Consider the following 15,799-nt stretch of genomic DNA (forward strand, 5'->3'; position numbering starts at 1 on the left):
AAAATAATGCAACACAATCTGGTTCTTATCTTACGAAAAAATAGCCTTACAAATATACAAACTGGAATTAATTTTATGTAACTGGGACTGTAGTTATCAATGTTATATAAACATATGAACAAAGTCAAATTCAAAACAAAAGTTTCGTACTTCATAATTGGTCACCGGTAGTTTATTACAATTATGAAACCAACTAATATTTAACTAAATTTATTCTTTCTTATTTTATAATTTAATCAACAAAAGCATGGGTTCCAACTTTAGGCATTGTTTTAGACTTTCGCGACTCTTAAATTCAAATACTGTAATCAAGAAAAATATCAGTCTTCCAATAAAACAATCAATAGTATTTGCTAGTTCTACTGCTTATTCAGGTGGTGGAAGATCCTATACTAAAGCTATTTTAATTATTGGAGGATTGGGTTTAGGAGGTGGTTTGTACGGCTATTTATCTGCACCGGATCGAAAAAGAAAACCACTGACCAGTCTCATTGAAAGGAGTGATTACACTAAAAATGACAATATACCTGACGTTATTGCATCTAGAGAAGTAATTTTTTTGTTATTGATCATTTTTATATCATTTGTGCCTTCTTCTTTTAGTACTTTAAATGATGTTTGGATATTCTGAGTGGGAATACACAATCAAACTTTGTATATGATGGTTTTGAAAAGTTTTTGCTCACTATAAATTTATAAAATACTAAAAGTGTATAAACCTACAATAAGTTAATTTTGGTGACAGATGAAATGAAAAACTTTCTGTTAGCACAAAAATTTCAATTAAAAAACGCTGCATACATTGATAACTCTTGTAAATAGTGACAACTATTTTGTCCTCATCTCATTTTGACAGTTTTGAAAGTCACAATTTTTTTAAAAAATGTTCAATTCTTATCCCCTGTGTGGCAGAATTTCTTTGAGTTATCTGTGACAAAACTCTCTATCACTAATATCTTTCAGAAAGATACTTTTAATATGTAATAACAAACATATGTCAGAGCTCATTCTAGGCTGGGTAAACAGGGCGCAGCACCCTGTTGCCCTTTTAATCAAAATAATCCACCCTGTTGCCCCTGAAGTAAATTAGTGCTCTGATGTAATAGACTCCATACCCTTTCTTTCCTCAACCATTCTTTATTTTTTCCCCAAACTCTACAGTGGATTTCTTAAACTTTTGTTGTTTTTAACTCTTTTTATTTAGTTTGTCATTGCTGTCAATACATAGATTTATATGGGAAAGGAAAGATAGCCATGAAACCCCCTTGTTGCACTTGTCTTTGAAAGTTTGCAGTTACTTCCATTAAATCATAATTATTATTAATCATTTTAATTATTAAATCTTAACTACAGACACCTAAAAACATACATTTATTATTTTATCAATATACGCAAGCATTTTAAATAAATTACTTGTACTTAGCTAATTAATTCGATAGATATGTTAATTTATTAATAAAAATGAGTAATTAATGCAATTGCTTTGCTACTTTTCATAAAGTAAAAAAATAAAATTTCTTTTACTAATTGATAATGTTTTTTAATAGAACGTGTAAAGCCTATAGGAAGAAATGATTGCCCTTTTAGAATAATATGCCCTTTTTTAAACTTTTGCACCCAGCCCTTTTTTCTGCCTAGAATGAGCTCTGCATATGTTTCTTATTTAAAATAACAAAAGCGTTGTGTTTACCGAAAAAACTATAGTATGTATTTTTTTTTAATTGATCATGCTATAATTTTGCATTCTAATATTATTGGTGATATTCTTGCATTTTGTTGGCGGAGGGATGCACAAATTATTTCCTCTCTCGCATTTTGTAAATAATCATCACAGTAAAAGACTAATTAAAAATCATGAAATTCAGAGTAGTAATTACTGAAAAAAAGATAGACGACGAAATAACGTGAATCGGACTTAATAGCAATAAATGCCAAAAATTTGATAGAATTATTGCCTTATAAGTAAATACTCAAATTCACAATTTCAATTGCATGATATTGTTTAAAATATATTGAGATATTTAAAAACCACATGAAAATCAATATCAATAACTGCCAAAAATACAATCGAAACATTACTTCGATTTACGATACTATTCACGTGAATTGAGCATGTCAAAAAGTGATTATCGAAATGCATGATTCAAATATTGCATGCAAATTTCAGTAAAGAAAAGTGAAATTTTTTGCTTTACAAAAGAAAAATCTTTCAGTGAGACCTCTCTAACGTTCTGCGACAATGTCCGCCGTGTTGCTGCGATTCTGCCATGGTGCTCTTATTGAACTCCGTATTGATCCATAACACAGGGATAAGTTTAGTAAAAAAAAAAAGGCTGAAAATAGAAATCTTAAAGAGTTGTGTGCAAAAACACTTTTTAAATAATTGAAAAAATATCTGAAATTTGAGCAAGAAAAGAGTATGTAGGAAACATTTATTCTCAGAATGTTATAAAAATTTTAATAAAAATATTGATGCTAGATTTTACTTTATTATTTAAATGATGTGAATATGAATCTAGATGTGTGATTTTCGAAGCATGCAAATATGAATTTTGATGTTTAATTTTAACATCTGGTGAATACAAATCTAAATGCTTCATTTTGAAAGCGTGTGAATCATCCTCGTCATTATGGCGTAAGTGCCATTTACAGAAATCTTCTTAAGACTTTATACTATGTAACTTTTATTACAGATTATTAAATTTTCTTGTGCATTTAACTTTCAGTTTACTATCTTAAATCATTTCATAAAATACTAATTAAAGAAAATACTTAAAATGATAATTTAAATGAATAAAGTTTTGTGATTCGTACATTTTCTAATTGTAATTAAAACCCTTATTATAGATACTTGGGCCAGCTGAAAATTTAGGAATAGAATTCACCCTTTACCAGTATCAAACTTGTCCATTTTGTTGTAAAGTCCGGGCTTTTTTGGAATATCATGGTATTCCATATAAGGTGGTTGAAGTTAATCCTGTTATGAGACAGCAAGTCAAGTTTTCTACTTCGTACAAAAAAGTTCCAATTCTTATTGCTCATGATAAAAACTCAAATCAGAAGGTAGGTAATGTATTCATTGTAGAAGAATTTTATTTATTATTTTACATTTTTTGTACCTATGTAGAAAATTTCTATATGCGACTTTAAAGTAATGTATGTAATATTTTATTGAATGAAAAATCGAAAAAAGTTTTTAGATGTCGGAATTGTTAAATAAAAAGAAGTTAAGAATGTACTTTTAGATTTATACTTTTGTTAATTTTGTTTTAAATTACTAAATTAATGGAATAAATGGAAGGAAAAAAAATTCATTAGTATAATCAAGTAGAAATTTGTTGTATCAAATGTAATAAGCCACAAACCTTTCTGAAAGAATATTTTCATCAAACTTTAGTACCAAAATTGTTAAAAACATAAAACAGGGTTTGTAGTGTTTTTAAAAGGTGCTTAAATATGCTTATTTTGATTTTCATTCTTTAAAAACCCTGAAAGGTAATTCTTCAACTGAGTGTTGGTAAGAAGTGCTTAATTTTTTCTACTCCAAAATGAGATTTTTCTTTGCCATGTCAATTTTAGCCATAAATTAAAATCTTTGTCATTGTTATACGATGGTACTAACCATTCCATATATTGGATAAATTACTCATAGGTCTGCCTCATGCACATACACTGAGCTGGATTGGGTGGAAACGATTCATGGAATCGCTTACAGCTCTAGTGCATTTTGCAGGAGATTTTCGCCTCCAGGTTTAAACTTCTGCCCTCTGAAATCGAACCAAAAATCTCTCAAAATTTTGCAGATCATGGGAACTAACTAAACATTGCCAAGAAATATTTCTGCAATAGCAAGAAAATTTTTCATTTTTCTTTCTTGTTAATTTCATTACCGATGAAGAGCCATAGTCTTCAATGTTGATGTGCTAATGACATTCTTACCCTGTTCTATTTATAAATTAGTTATTACCATAATCTTTGACTTCACAAATGGACATATTATAATTTCGTTTTTATAAGCAAGAATCTTCCTCTGTGTCTGAACACCAAATGATGGTCTTATTTTGCTAAATTCTGTATAATATTAATCTTGTGAAAGTTTTCTGTTGAGTTTATATTTATAAATAATATTTATTTAAATCAATAAAATATTCCTAATAAAAGTATTTGATGTATATAAGAGACATGTTATGCTATGTCATATTTTGTTGATGACGAAAGAAATATAGTATCATAAAAAAATTTTATTTGTCTCTCAAATACTTTTTTTTTTTAATAAAATGACTTAAAATACAAATTATTATTAAAAAATTAATATTAAAAATTAATATTAAGATATTAAAAAAAAAATTTTGTTTTCTCCTTGAAAATACTACTTCTGACTTTCTAAATTAAAATAAAGCAAATTTGGTTTTAGCTGCTTCAAGGGCTTTTCCATTTTGATTTATTATTTTAAATGTTTTTTACTTATTTTGTCTTTTTCTAAATTTATTTAAATCAGTTTCATTCCTTGATTAAGATACAACTGTTGAAATAGCAGTCTCCATAAAATTAATATTCAACAGTGAACTTGTCATAATAGAAGACTTCTCAAAATATGCCCAGTGTTTTCATCATTGAAAAAAAATGGGTGATAATTTCTCACCCTTTCTCAAGAACAGGGTGAGATTTCAAAAAGTTAAGTGAGATTTCTAAAAACTAAAAAAACACAAAAACTCTTGAAAAAAAATCATTTCTTTAATTATAATACATTTTTGACGTCTTCTATTTTTTAAAGCATTGAATATTTTTGGGGCATCTTCATAGAAGATTTTGCCTTTGTCCATCTTACATAAGTGCATAAAAAATTTGAACGTCTTACATGAAGAAACCTTACCTACAGTAAACACGTGGTTGCAGAGAAATGTGTTCTGAAAGAGGCTATGTGGTTGTGTTCTGTTGTTCGAAAAGATTCTGAACAATACTGGTAAATTGGGAAGCTAGATAACGGGGCAGGTGTTGAAAATAATGAAGGATACAGGGAAGAAAAGTGAAACAGATTTTATTTTAAATGGCGTAATTCAATGCTTTTTCCAAAATGCGAGAAATTAGCGAATTTTGAAATTGATTTATAGAATGCGCGAATTTCTCGCGGTAATCGTTTTTAATGCTAGAAAGGAAAAAATATGCGAGATTCTTGCGTTCTCGCGCTGTAGTGAAAACACTGATGCCTATCATTTACTTTTAGTGTAATTCTAAAATCTTTTAGCTTTTAGTGTAATTCTATAGCTTCTAGCTTATAGTGTAATTCTAAACATACTCGTTTCTTTAATAGTTATGAATTTTTGATTCTAAAAATTATTTACTTGAAGCTTATTTAAGATTTAAAAGCATTATCATTATTGCTTTTCATTATCAGAAAGCTGTAACTCAGCAAATAGGATATCTTATTTCAAAAAATAAGTCTCAGAAGCTTCACAAATTTTACAGTGATATCGTAAAATGTATTTTTTGGAGATGGCTACCATCAAGTTAAAATTGATTGTTTATAAAGTCTAACACTAATCCTGTATAGGTGATTAAACCTTCCAATAGATAGAAAGTGGAAATCTGTCTTTTTTATCTCAAACTGAGATCTTGTTATGAACATAGACAGGGGTCTGTTTAGAAGAATTTTGGGTCCGTTAACGGACCCTTCACAAAATGATTTTTTTTTTAATTGGACCCTTCACAAATTTGTTTATCTTCATTATTGTTTTGTTAATTGAATAAACCTTTCCCAGGGCAGAAAACAAGAAAGATGGAAGTAAATGAATTAAGTTTTGTCTTCGGCAGACGATTCTTCCATTATTCATCCGAAATTAATATACTACGTTCAGCAGTATAGGTTAAATACCAAATATTTGTATTTTGCATCTCTAATTTGGAAGCTGCAATTGCTGTTTATTTTTGAAAATTAAATTTTTTTAATTATAATTTTACAGTGCCGAGCATAATCTTGTATCTATTTACAATTTAAAAACTCATTGAAGAAATTTTTTGCAATAACCAAACCCTATTTGCACAAATTCACAAAAACGAACCCTTGTTGAAAGAATGTGAGTAATTTTTTGACCCTGACCCTGATAGATGTAACCATTTTATGTTAAATATTGTTTGTTACTGCTATATTAATTTATTTCTCTCTTATTTTAGCACCAACTGAATGACTCTACTGTTATAATTAGTATATTAGGTACATATCTCAAAAATATTGAGCAAGGACTACAGTCAGTTTTGCCCTTCTATGCTCCTCATGCTTACAAAGATGAAAATGGAAAAGTAATTGAAGAAGTTCTGAATAAATATTCGCTCATGTTTGGGGATAATATAGGAAAGGATGAAAATTATGAATCTATAAAGTATGTGTGCCCATTGCGACTATTTTATTTATTTACTTATTTTTATGTTCATTTTGTATTTATTGCAATTATCTGGAATCAGACATAATATGTTATGGCATATGCATAACTGTGAAATGGGTTTTTTTACACAATTTTCACATATTAGGTGAAAATAATTATATTTAATGTAATCTGAAAGCTGATTAATATATTTTTTGTATATGAATTATTGTTTCATACTCTGTGAATTAATTTTCCTGTCTGATCTCATCTGCATCTTTAATACCTTCTTCTATTTGATGAAAATATTAATGTTGCTCATTTTAGGTATTCTAATTAGTTTAACTCAAATTTTTGATAGACTACCTTCAAGAAAGATGTTAACATGGTTTTGTGTGTTATTTAAATTTGTGAAATTTAAATGCAGTACATCTAATTAACGATTTTATATATTGGGGTGTTTTGATATTACTGCTTATAGTTTGAGTGGTTTTAGTTATAGCAAAGTCATTCCTGAGAATACTGACAAGTGAAGGTATCCAAATAGAAATATATACTCGATCCTTTGCAGTGTAAACAGGGTGAATAGCATTTTTAAAAAGTGCTTAATTTTACCTTTTCATAAATGAGTTTTTTTTACCATGTTGATTTTAGCCCCGTATTATTCAGAAGCACATTTCACTTTATTCTATTTAATGTTTTCCCAATTCATTCAAACAAAATGCAATTCGGTGTACCGTCCCTCTGTTGCGTATGAAAGCGCCAACCATTTTACATGTTTGTTAAAATATTTGTGGGTCCACTTGTGTGTATACGGAACTGAATTCAGTGGGAATTATTCTTGCACTATCATGTCCGCTACATTTTGCAAGATATTCTCAAAATCAGGCTTCATTTTTCACCCTCTGAAATCAAACCGAAAAATCTCCATCTTTTTATGGTGGCTAATGTAATCAAGAAAAGAGTTCTTTGTCATAAACTAGTTATGTACATAGTGCCTAAAAAGTACTTAAAAGGTTCTTATTTTTTGTTGAAAGATTTAGCTACGCACCCTGTGTCAAAAAACTGTAACTTTTAAGAATGGTATTTCAAATAATGTAAGGAACATATGATATAAAACTTTGAGTTATTATAAATTATTTACATTATTCTAATTAGATAGGTCAGCAATAAAATAAAGAGCCAGCACAATAACTGTGTATTGTGGTTAAAATAAATTTTAATTATAAAAATTAATTTTAAATTATTAAAACAAAATTTTTGACTAATTTAAAATTTTACTCAACTTTAAAGCCATTTACTTTTAGTGTAAATAAGAAAAACTACTTTTCCCTTACAAGGGCGAATGTAAATTATTGTTTAACAGAAGTCTTGTTGCCATAACTTTTTCTGACGTATTTGATTTAGTTATTTCCCTCTCTTTACAGACGTTATATATTTTTATTTGTCAATAATATTACTGTTCATTTACTTTTAATCCAGCCTATCCTTTCTCCTCGAATTAAATGTAATTCTCGTATTAAAAGTAGTTCTGTTTTTTATCTGTCCAACAATTTATTCCTGATTGGTTGTAATTTAAGTTTTCCATTTTTAGCTAATAACTTAATTTCAAATTAAAAAATATAATTCTTATTCTTTTATACTTCACAACATGGAGTCACAGGTGGATGATATAGTATCATATAGTATTATTGTGCTCTGCCTATTTTTATGTGTATTTTAATCTCTTTGCAAGACATTATGAAAAGATGCTTTTTAATATTTATCCATTGAGAAAATTCTCACCTTTATTTTTGAATAATATACAATTTTCTTACTTACTTCAATTAATGACGAAATGGAAAAGGGCAATATCTCTTAATAATTCATTTATCGTTATGTATTGAATAAAAATCATGTTTTGCTATTAAAAAGATTTTTCAAATTTTATAATAAATTCACAGATATTAACTATTTATTGAATTTATAACTGAGGTTAAAATTAAGAAATTTTGTCAATGATTTGCAGACCAGTGACTAAAAGATATTACTAGTCTGTAAAATTTTCAATGGGCTTTTTACATGACATTATTAGATTTTTTGTTTAAAAAAAGTTGATTAGTTTAAAGGAGAAAATAACATTACAAAAAATGTGTAGTGTTCACAATTATGATTAAATATGCTATTTTGTGACAAACCAAAATGTGAAACTGGCCAAACCAAAATGTGAAACTGAAAAATCTAAGGACCAAAATGGCATCCCTTCACATTAATTGCTCGTCTGGGTAACACAGATTTGTATTTTATAGTGATCTAATTCAAGTTTTAATGATCCTGAACCAACAAACCTTCCTTAATTTTGAGCCCTGCTATAGATAAATACTTCACAATAACTCACATCTGTCTTAAAAGTGTTTAATTTTAAAATCCCAACAAAATGTCATTTTTTAATTATTTATAGAATCATAACAAAATCTTATTCCATTTTCAAGGTGATTTAAACCTTATAATATTTATATCCCAGCTCTACTCCCTCCCCCTTCTATTTCTGTTTGCCATTTGTATTTTTTATTTATTTTTTTATTATTGTATCAATTATCTGTTGTTGTTTTATTACTAGAAAAGAAAAGCATTGGCGAAAGTGGGCTGATGCAGAGTTTGTGCATGTTCTCTCTCCAAACATCTACCGTACATACGATGAAGCGTTTCAATCTTTTAACTATTTTTCTGAAGTTGGAGAATGGGAGAAAAATTTCTCTTCTTTCGAAAGATTCATAGTCATTTACGTAGGAGCCACAGCTATGTATTTTATTGGGAAAAGGTTAAAGAAAAAGTAAGATTACTCTTTACATAAGATATAGATTTATAGTTCTGATTTCTTTTTATTTATTTAAATTATTAGTTTAAATCTCTCTTCTTCTTTTTTTTCTTCTTTTTTTTTTTTTTTTTTTTTAATTGAGAATTGATTTTAGATTGGTTGTTTGAGATAAAAGTTGATTGAGATTTAAGATTGGTTGATTGGAATAAAGGCTTAGATATATTTTAAAATCTAATTTCATTAACAAGGAAAGTTTTATCTAGAGAATAAAGAGTGATTAAATGGAGTTAAGAAAGAAGATTTACTAGTACATAGCTTTTCAATCACAATTTTGCAATTTCTTGTGTGTTAAATAATTTACTGTTTTTGTGTGCTATCAAGTAAATATTTCAGTTTTACCCATTTAGTTTTATGTTCATTTAATTTGTGAAGAAGGAATTATTCTGCCAAGAATAATTTAGAATAATTATAATTTTTTACAACATTTTCTAATCTAGATAGATTTACTCTTCTTTTGACATCTAATTGATTAATTCGCTCACTGGTTTTACAATTCATACTGATGTACACCTTAAATAAAAATAACTATGATCTCATTTATTCAGTGATTAGTTTATGTAATTAATAATATTAACTATTTGAGTTTGAAGTATTAAATATGTTAAACAAGTATTATTAATAAATCTGATTATAGTTTTTTTTAATAAATTTTTAAGTGCTTTTTTAATAAATTTTTAATTGTCTTAAAGATTTACTTGTAAATGAATCATATTTTTGTCATACTTTAAAGTGGAGTAACTTTTTTCTTCCAGTCCCTAAAAGATTGTAAGTGAGGAAGCTTTGTGTACACAAATTTTTGATAAAATCAGATTACTTTCTTGAAATGTGTATTTTAGCTGAAAAATGTTTAACCATTTTCAAATAAAAATTACTTTTCTGTAAAGAAAAATTTCAAATTCACACAATTAATAATATGGATCTGACAAAACCAAAAAATTATATTAAAAAGACCTGTCCATATTTCTATCGTGACTTCATTTCCAATTTTTAGTTACCATTTAACCTTGTGTTTGACAGCAATTCACTTGAATTTGTTAAAAAATATTTGTTCAAAGTTTATTCAAGACTAATTTTGTGAGTAATTAGCCATTGACAATAATTAATCTACATATTAAAATGTTTTTAAAATATTTGTATATGTTTTTAATATCCATGATTCCAGATAGTCTAACCTAGTACATAAGAAATTGGAAAGTTAAATTAATAGTTATTCAAATCATTCTATTTTATCTGATTGAAAAACTGATCACTGAATAAATGTTATTTCTGAAAATATTTCCTGCTTATCAATGACTTTTTTGAAGAAGAAAAACTAAATGATTAAGTCTTGTCTTTTAATAGTTTTAAGTCTTTTATAAACACGACGAATGTTTTTAATCATTTTTTTTTATTTAATGATATAAATCAGGAATATTACCTAGAAGTGACTGATTATCAGAAATGTAGATCTACACGCTGTATTTAGAACCTTCTATCTATATGTGTCGACTCTTGCATAGTGTTTTTCTTTATATATATATATATATATAGGACTTTATGTATTAAATTATTATACTTGTTATTAGTTGACCCATTTCACTATACTGGTGATTATTATTTTTCATTTTCAATTCTGTATTCTTTTAATATAGGTATGCCTTGAAAGATGATGTTAGAGAATCTTTATATGATGCATGCAAAGCATGGATGAAAGGAGTTGGAAATAAAAGAAAATTTATGGGTGGTGATTTACCAAATCTGGCAGACTTAGTAAGATATTTTATGATTTTAATTAAAAAGATAATAAGATTTCGTGTATTTTATTTAATTATTTGGTATTTAATAAAATATCCTACACTTGCAGTATATTATACATCTGCTTTCTGTGCATTCTTTTCCTTAAATAACTTTTTCCTCATTTTCTCTCATTTTAAGGGACCATGCAACTAAAGGAAGATTTAAAATTAAGAAATATAAAAATTCCAATTAAAATGCAAACTATGTTTTATATTTTTAACACTGATAGCAATTGTCTACTTACAGATTTTATACATGCATACTATCATTACATAAGTGCTCTCAGTAACAGTAATCTTCAATACCTTTTTCTTAGTAAAATAAGTGTTTTATCATGCAGGGTGTAATAAAACTAATGGATACAATTGTAATTGATGATAAAACTTACCAGAACTAATTTCACCTTACAATGTGAGTAAGAAAGCAAATTATGAGCCACAAAGAGGAGCATGTTTGATCAAAAGGTAGAATACAGTATAGGGAAATGAAAAGAACAAAGTTATTGTTTAAAAAATCTTTTCAACAAAATAACTATGACCTGTTGCAGTACAAGCTTCATATCCGGAATGAAGTTAATCATGCAGAGATTATAATTTCGTGTCATTTTATTAGCATTTACAGCTATATCACTAATGCAGACCACAGGTAGTAATTCCCTCTGGCATTGCTGTTGGTAATCATCGCTCACTCTGCTAATGGAGAGCCGAGGGCATTGAGTTGGACCTTGCCAGCCAACTAAGCAATCTGTGTATCGCAGCTATATACACTTTAACTCTGTTGTGGTTGGAACTCTTCTCCTTAGCTATGGTGGGAATTACTTGATCAGGCATTTTCTCCATGTTGTCTGACCTGGGTGAATTATGGAGAGGAGTACTAGATCAGGTATTTTCCATGTTGTCAGACCTGGGTCAAGCTAAACTAGGTACTTGGTTATGGTTGGGTGAGCAATTGTGAAGGAACCTTTTTAGATATCTTTAGAAAAAGTCAAAGTAAGAACAATTTGAAGGTCAAATAAACCAAGAGATGAACCCTGAACATTGAAATCCATCTGCTGGATAATTTCCATGAGGTAGTTTCACTAAGCTGATGCTCTATTTGGGTTTTTCTTTCTATGTCCTCCCATTCTATGGTGAGATTTGTTTAGTTTGTAAGTTTTATCACACTTTAAAGTTGTAATGATTAGTATTATTAACACCCTGTATACAAAATAGTATTTTGTTAAAATTAAAGAAACATTTTTAGATTCAAATTCGGTTTTAAATATGTTTTAAGTTTTATACTTGCACATTACTTATTAATATAGCATTTATCTTGCAAATTGGATTAATTGATTAGAATCTGTAAAAAAAAAAAAAATTTGAAATCAGGAACCCAATTTTAAAGAAAAATTTTATCTTCATTTTACATGCATTGTATGTTACACACAAAATTCGACTTTGAGAGTTTAATCTGTCTCACTAACACTTTTTTCTTTAACATACTAAGTCTTTTTATTGACACTAGTCCATTTTTTTCCTTCTTTGTTAAATGCTGTTGTATTAACTTTTTCATGAGAACTGATGCATTTTAAACCTCAAGGAAGTTTTTTAAAAAAATCGTGTTTTGTAATTTTTTATTTCTAAATACTGCGGAATCTATTTAAAGCAAAATCTGTTGGTTTCTTCTGAAAAATTCACTTTAAAGGAAATGTTATTATACAAAAAAAAAAAATTTCAGTTATTTATTAAAATGTTACAAAAGTTTTAGTCAATATGATAAATTCACCAGTATTCCTTTTTCATTATGCCTTTTATTCAAAAATGAATTAAATTAACATTATAAATAACATATAACATTATAATAACATTATAAATTTATTAAAATTTTCAATCTTTATTGTTAACTAAATTCTTCAAGACAATTCGTCACTTGAAAGAATAATTTATTCTACCGAGTATGTTCTTACTTTATTTTACCTGAATATTTCTATAATTTTACATTTTGTGATGTTAAGTTTAAAAAAAAAAAATTCTATTTTAAGAGATAAAAATAGTCCCATCTATTAAGCTCTTTTAGCAATTTCTAATGATTGTCGCATTTAAATCCAATGTATTCTTGTTTGTATCATTCTAGCTTATGTTGTTTGTTTTTTCTTCTTCTTTTTTTCGATCATTAAAACTGGAAATATTGATGTTACAAATTTTTATTAAACAGTTTTTTCTGGTCAATTGAAATTCTTTTTGTTGCCAATTTAACTGTACAATAAACTAAATTAGTCTGTAATACAATCATACAACATAGAATATGTATGAAAAAATATAACAGATTTAAGATGTAACTCCAATTATTTAAATATTTGAACATTTAGGAAATTTAAAAGGATTTTTATTTCTTGGGTATAAAATAAATTATATTTACAAAATGTTAGTTTCATGACTGCAAAAACAATACTTGCACTTAGGAATGTTACCAATTACTAATAAATAATCTATTAATTTTTTACTAGTAAAATTAAGACAGATAAATTTATATATTATTTATTTATTTTCTATTGTGTTTTATATACAGTAACTGTCACCTTTTTTTTTTTTTTAAGTAAATTCTATGTTAATTGTTATGGTTTTTATTCTTTTTTAGGCTGTCTATGGAATGCTCAACTCCATTGAAGGTTGCATAGCTTTTCAGGACTTGTTAGACAACACAAATATTGGAAAATGGTATTATAGTGTAAAAGAATCTGTTGCTAGTCATTCTGGATACCAGACACTCAAAATGTAGAAATTATTTGTATAATATGTTTTAAGTTAACTAACAATAAAATAATTAGTTTTAAAAATCGTTTTTATTGTTATTTATTTGTATAATTTAGTTTTAAATTGAATCACAATAAACAATTAATTTTAAATTTTGTTGTCACATGAAAGTCACTATTGTCCCTTAATAATAGAAGACCAAAAGTTATAAATATGTTTATTATTTAAAATTTGTATCAAATGTAACATGGAAAAATTAAAATTACATTCGCATAAAACTAAGCTAAGGAGAGGAGGGAAGGTTCTAGACTTATGGTGTTTTTCCCTAATATTGTATTTGAGTGATCTTAATTATGTATAATGAAGTATTTTTACTAAGTAGGTTGAGACGAAATTCCTTCAAATGATCATTGATAACTATGTTAATAAATTATACATGGAAAAGAACACATGCCTAGAACTCTCTAGATTTAAAAATTTATTTTTTAAATTTGTTTTTATTTAAGAATAACTTTTTGCATATTTACTATTACATTTATATTTAATTCAAATTAATATTTTAAATAATTCAAATTATGAAATTAACAACTTCAGTTCAGTTAGAAATTATCACATCTTTATAAACTGTATTTTCTATTGAACAAATGAAGTAATGTATTGTATGGTATAAACAATTTTCATTGGAGCAGTAGAACAATATAAATACCATGTTGAGCAGCAAAATGATGCCTTCAAGAAAAATGTGTGCAGACTATGATCTAACTACACCCGATTTCTTTTTATGACTGAGCAAAACTTTTAGAACTAAATGTAAAATCTATTCGTGCATGCACAAACATCTATGTGAGTCTGACAAGAAAGAAGTATTGTATCCTCCTTCTAATTTAAAAGTTGTGAAGTGTCTTAAAAGGCTAAATTTTCAGTTAACAATTCTCACAAATAATACTTCATTTTTTTTAAAAGTTTCAAATATTAGAGAATTATTGTGAAATATTAGAACATGTGTCATAAACATTGGATTGTGTTTTTAGAACAGCGGTTCCCAAACTGCGTATGGACCCTAGGGTTCTGTAAAAGGGTTGCAAGAGTTAAAACAATTTTTAAAAAAACTTTTATGATTTTTTGAAACCTGTTATTATATTTATATCCACTCAAAACAATCCATTATTTTATTTATTATTTTGGTTACTTTTTTAGAATTACTTATACAAAATGTCAGCAAAAATTTTTTTTTCACTATTTTAAAAGTCCCGCAGTGAACTGATCGTTAAGACACGGCTCCCAGCAGATCACCGAAGTTAAGCATCACTGGCTGTGGTCAGTGTACGGGTGGGTGAACACTTGGATCAGTCTGCATAGGGACCGAGGGTGTGCGGCATTGGTCCTCGTTAAACTGTTCTACCGTAAAGTGCTTGACTTCGCGTGTAGGTCGTCGGGCTACCGAAGCGGGGGTGCCATCCCCTCCTGCAGAGGATCAAAATTGTGATGGCATGTCTTCGGATCATCCTCAGGGATGTTTCCCAGACCGTCGCCAATTGCCCATTGTGCAGCTCTAGTGCGACGTAAATGAACTACTACTACTACTATTTTAAAAAATATATTTTCTAGTAATTTATTGAATAAATTATTCAAGCGATTAGCACTTATGAGAGATTTGCACTAATACATTCCATAAAATTTTCAATTTAAAGAGAATAACAAAACTCAACAATGAGTAGAGATGGGCGACCTCCGAGGGACACCAAAAATTCAGGACTTCTTTATATCAGATGTGTAATTTTTTAAACAACATGTGGAACTTTTTGCGAACTTTAAATATTGATAAAACGATGACAAATTAATATCTTCAAAATGATTAATAATATTTCTTTAGCTAAGTTAACAATTGCTAGTTAAGGATTCTGCTACACGAGGGTTGATCGTTTAGGGTTTCATAACCAAAAAAATTGGAAACCGCTCGTTTAGAGGGAAGCATAATATAATTTGAAGCAGTGTCCATATTTACAACGAATTGTAATCTTGATGGGGCTGCACTGCATTCGGATTGATTAATGCAACTACAAGATTCTCAATTC

At 27.8% G+C, this 15,799-nt stretch overlaps 1 protein-coding gene across 1 annotated transcript; it reads left to right on the plus strand.

Annotated features, from left to right (window-relative positions):
- The first annotated feature begins 89 nt into the window (after positions 1-89).
- Su(P) (prostaglandin E synthase Su(P)) lies at positions 90-13,807 on the plus strand. Its single transcript, XM_043048613.3, has 6 exons — positions 90-550; positions 2,848-3,063; positions 6,172-6,377; positions 8,959-9,171; positions 10,848-10,965; positions 13,609-13,807. The coding sequence occupies exons 1-6, from the start codon at positions 248-250 to the stop codon at positions 13,747-13,749; spliced, it is 1,197 nt and encodes a 398-aa protein (XP_042904547.2). The 5' UTR covers positions 90-247; the 3' UTR covers positions 13,750-13,807.
- The last annotated feature ends 1,992 nt before the right edge of the window (positions 13,808-15,799 follow it).

The sequence above is a fragment of the Parasteatoda tepidariorum genome, chromosome 4, assembly GCF_982258835.1.
Source record: "Parasteatoda tepidariorum strain Cologne lab strain chromosome 4, Ptep-v5.0, whole genome shotgun sequence".
NCBI lineage: Eukaryota > Metazoa > Arthropoda > Arachnida > Araneae > Theridiidae > Parasteatoda > Parasteatoda tepidariorum.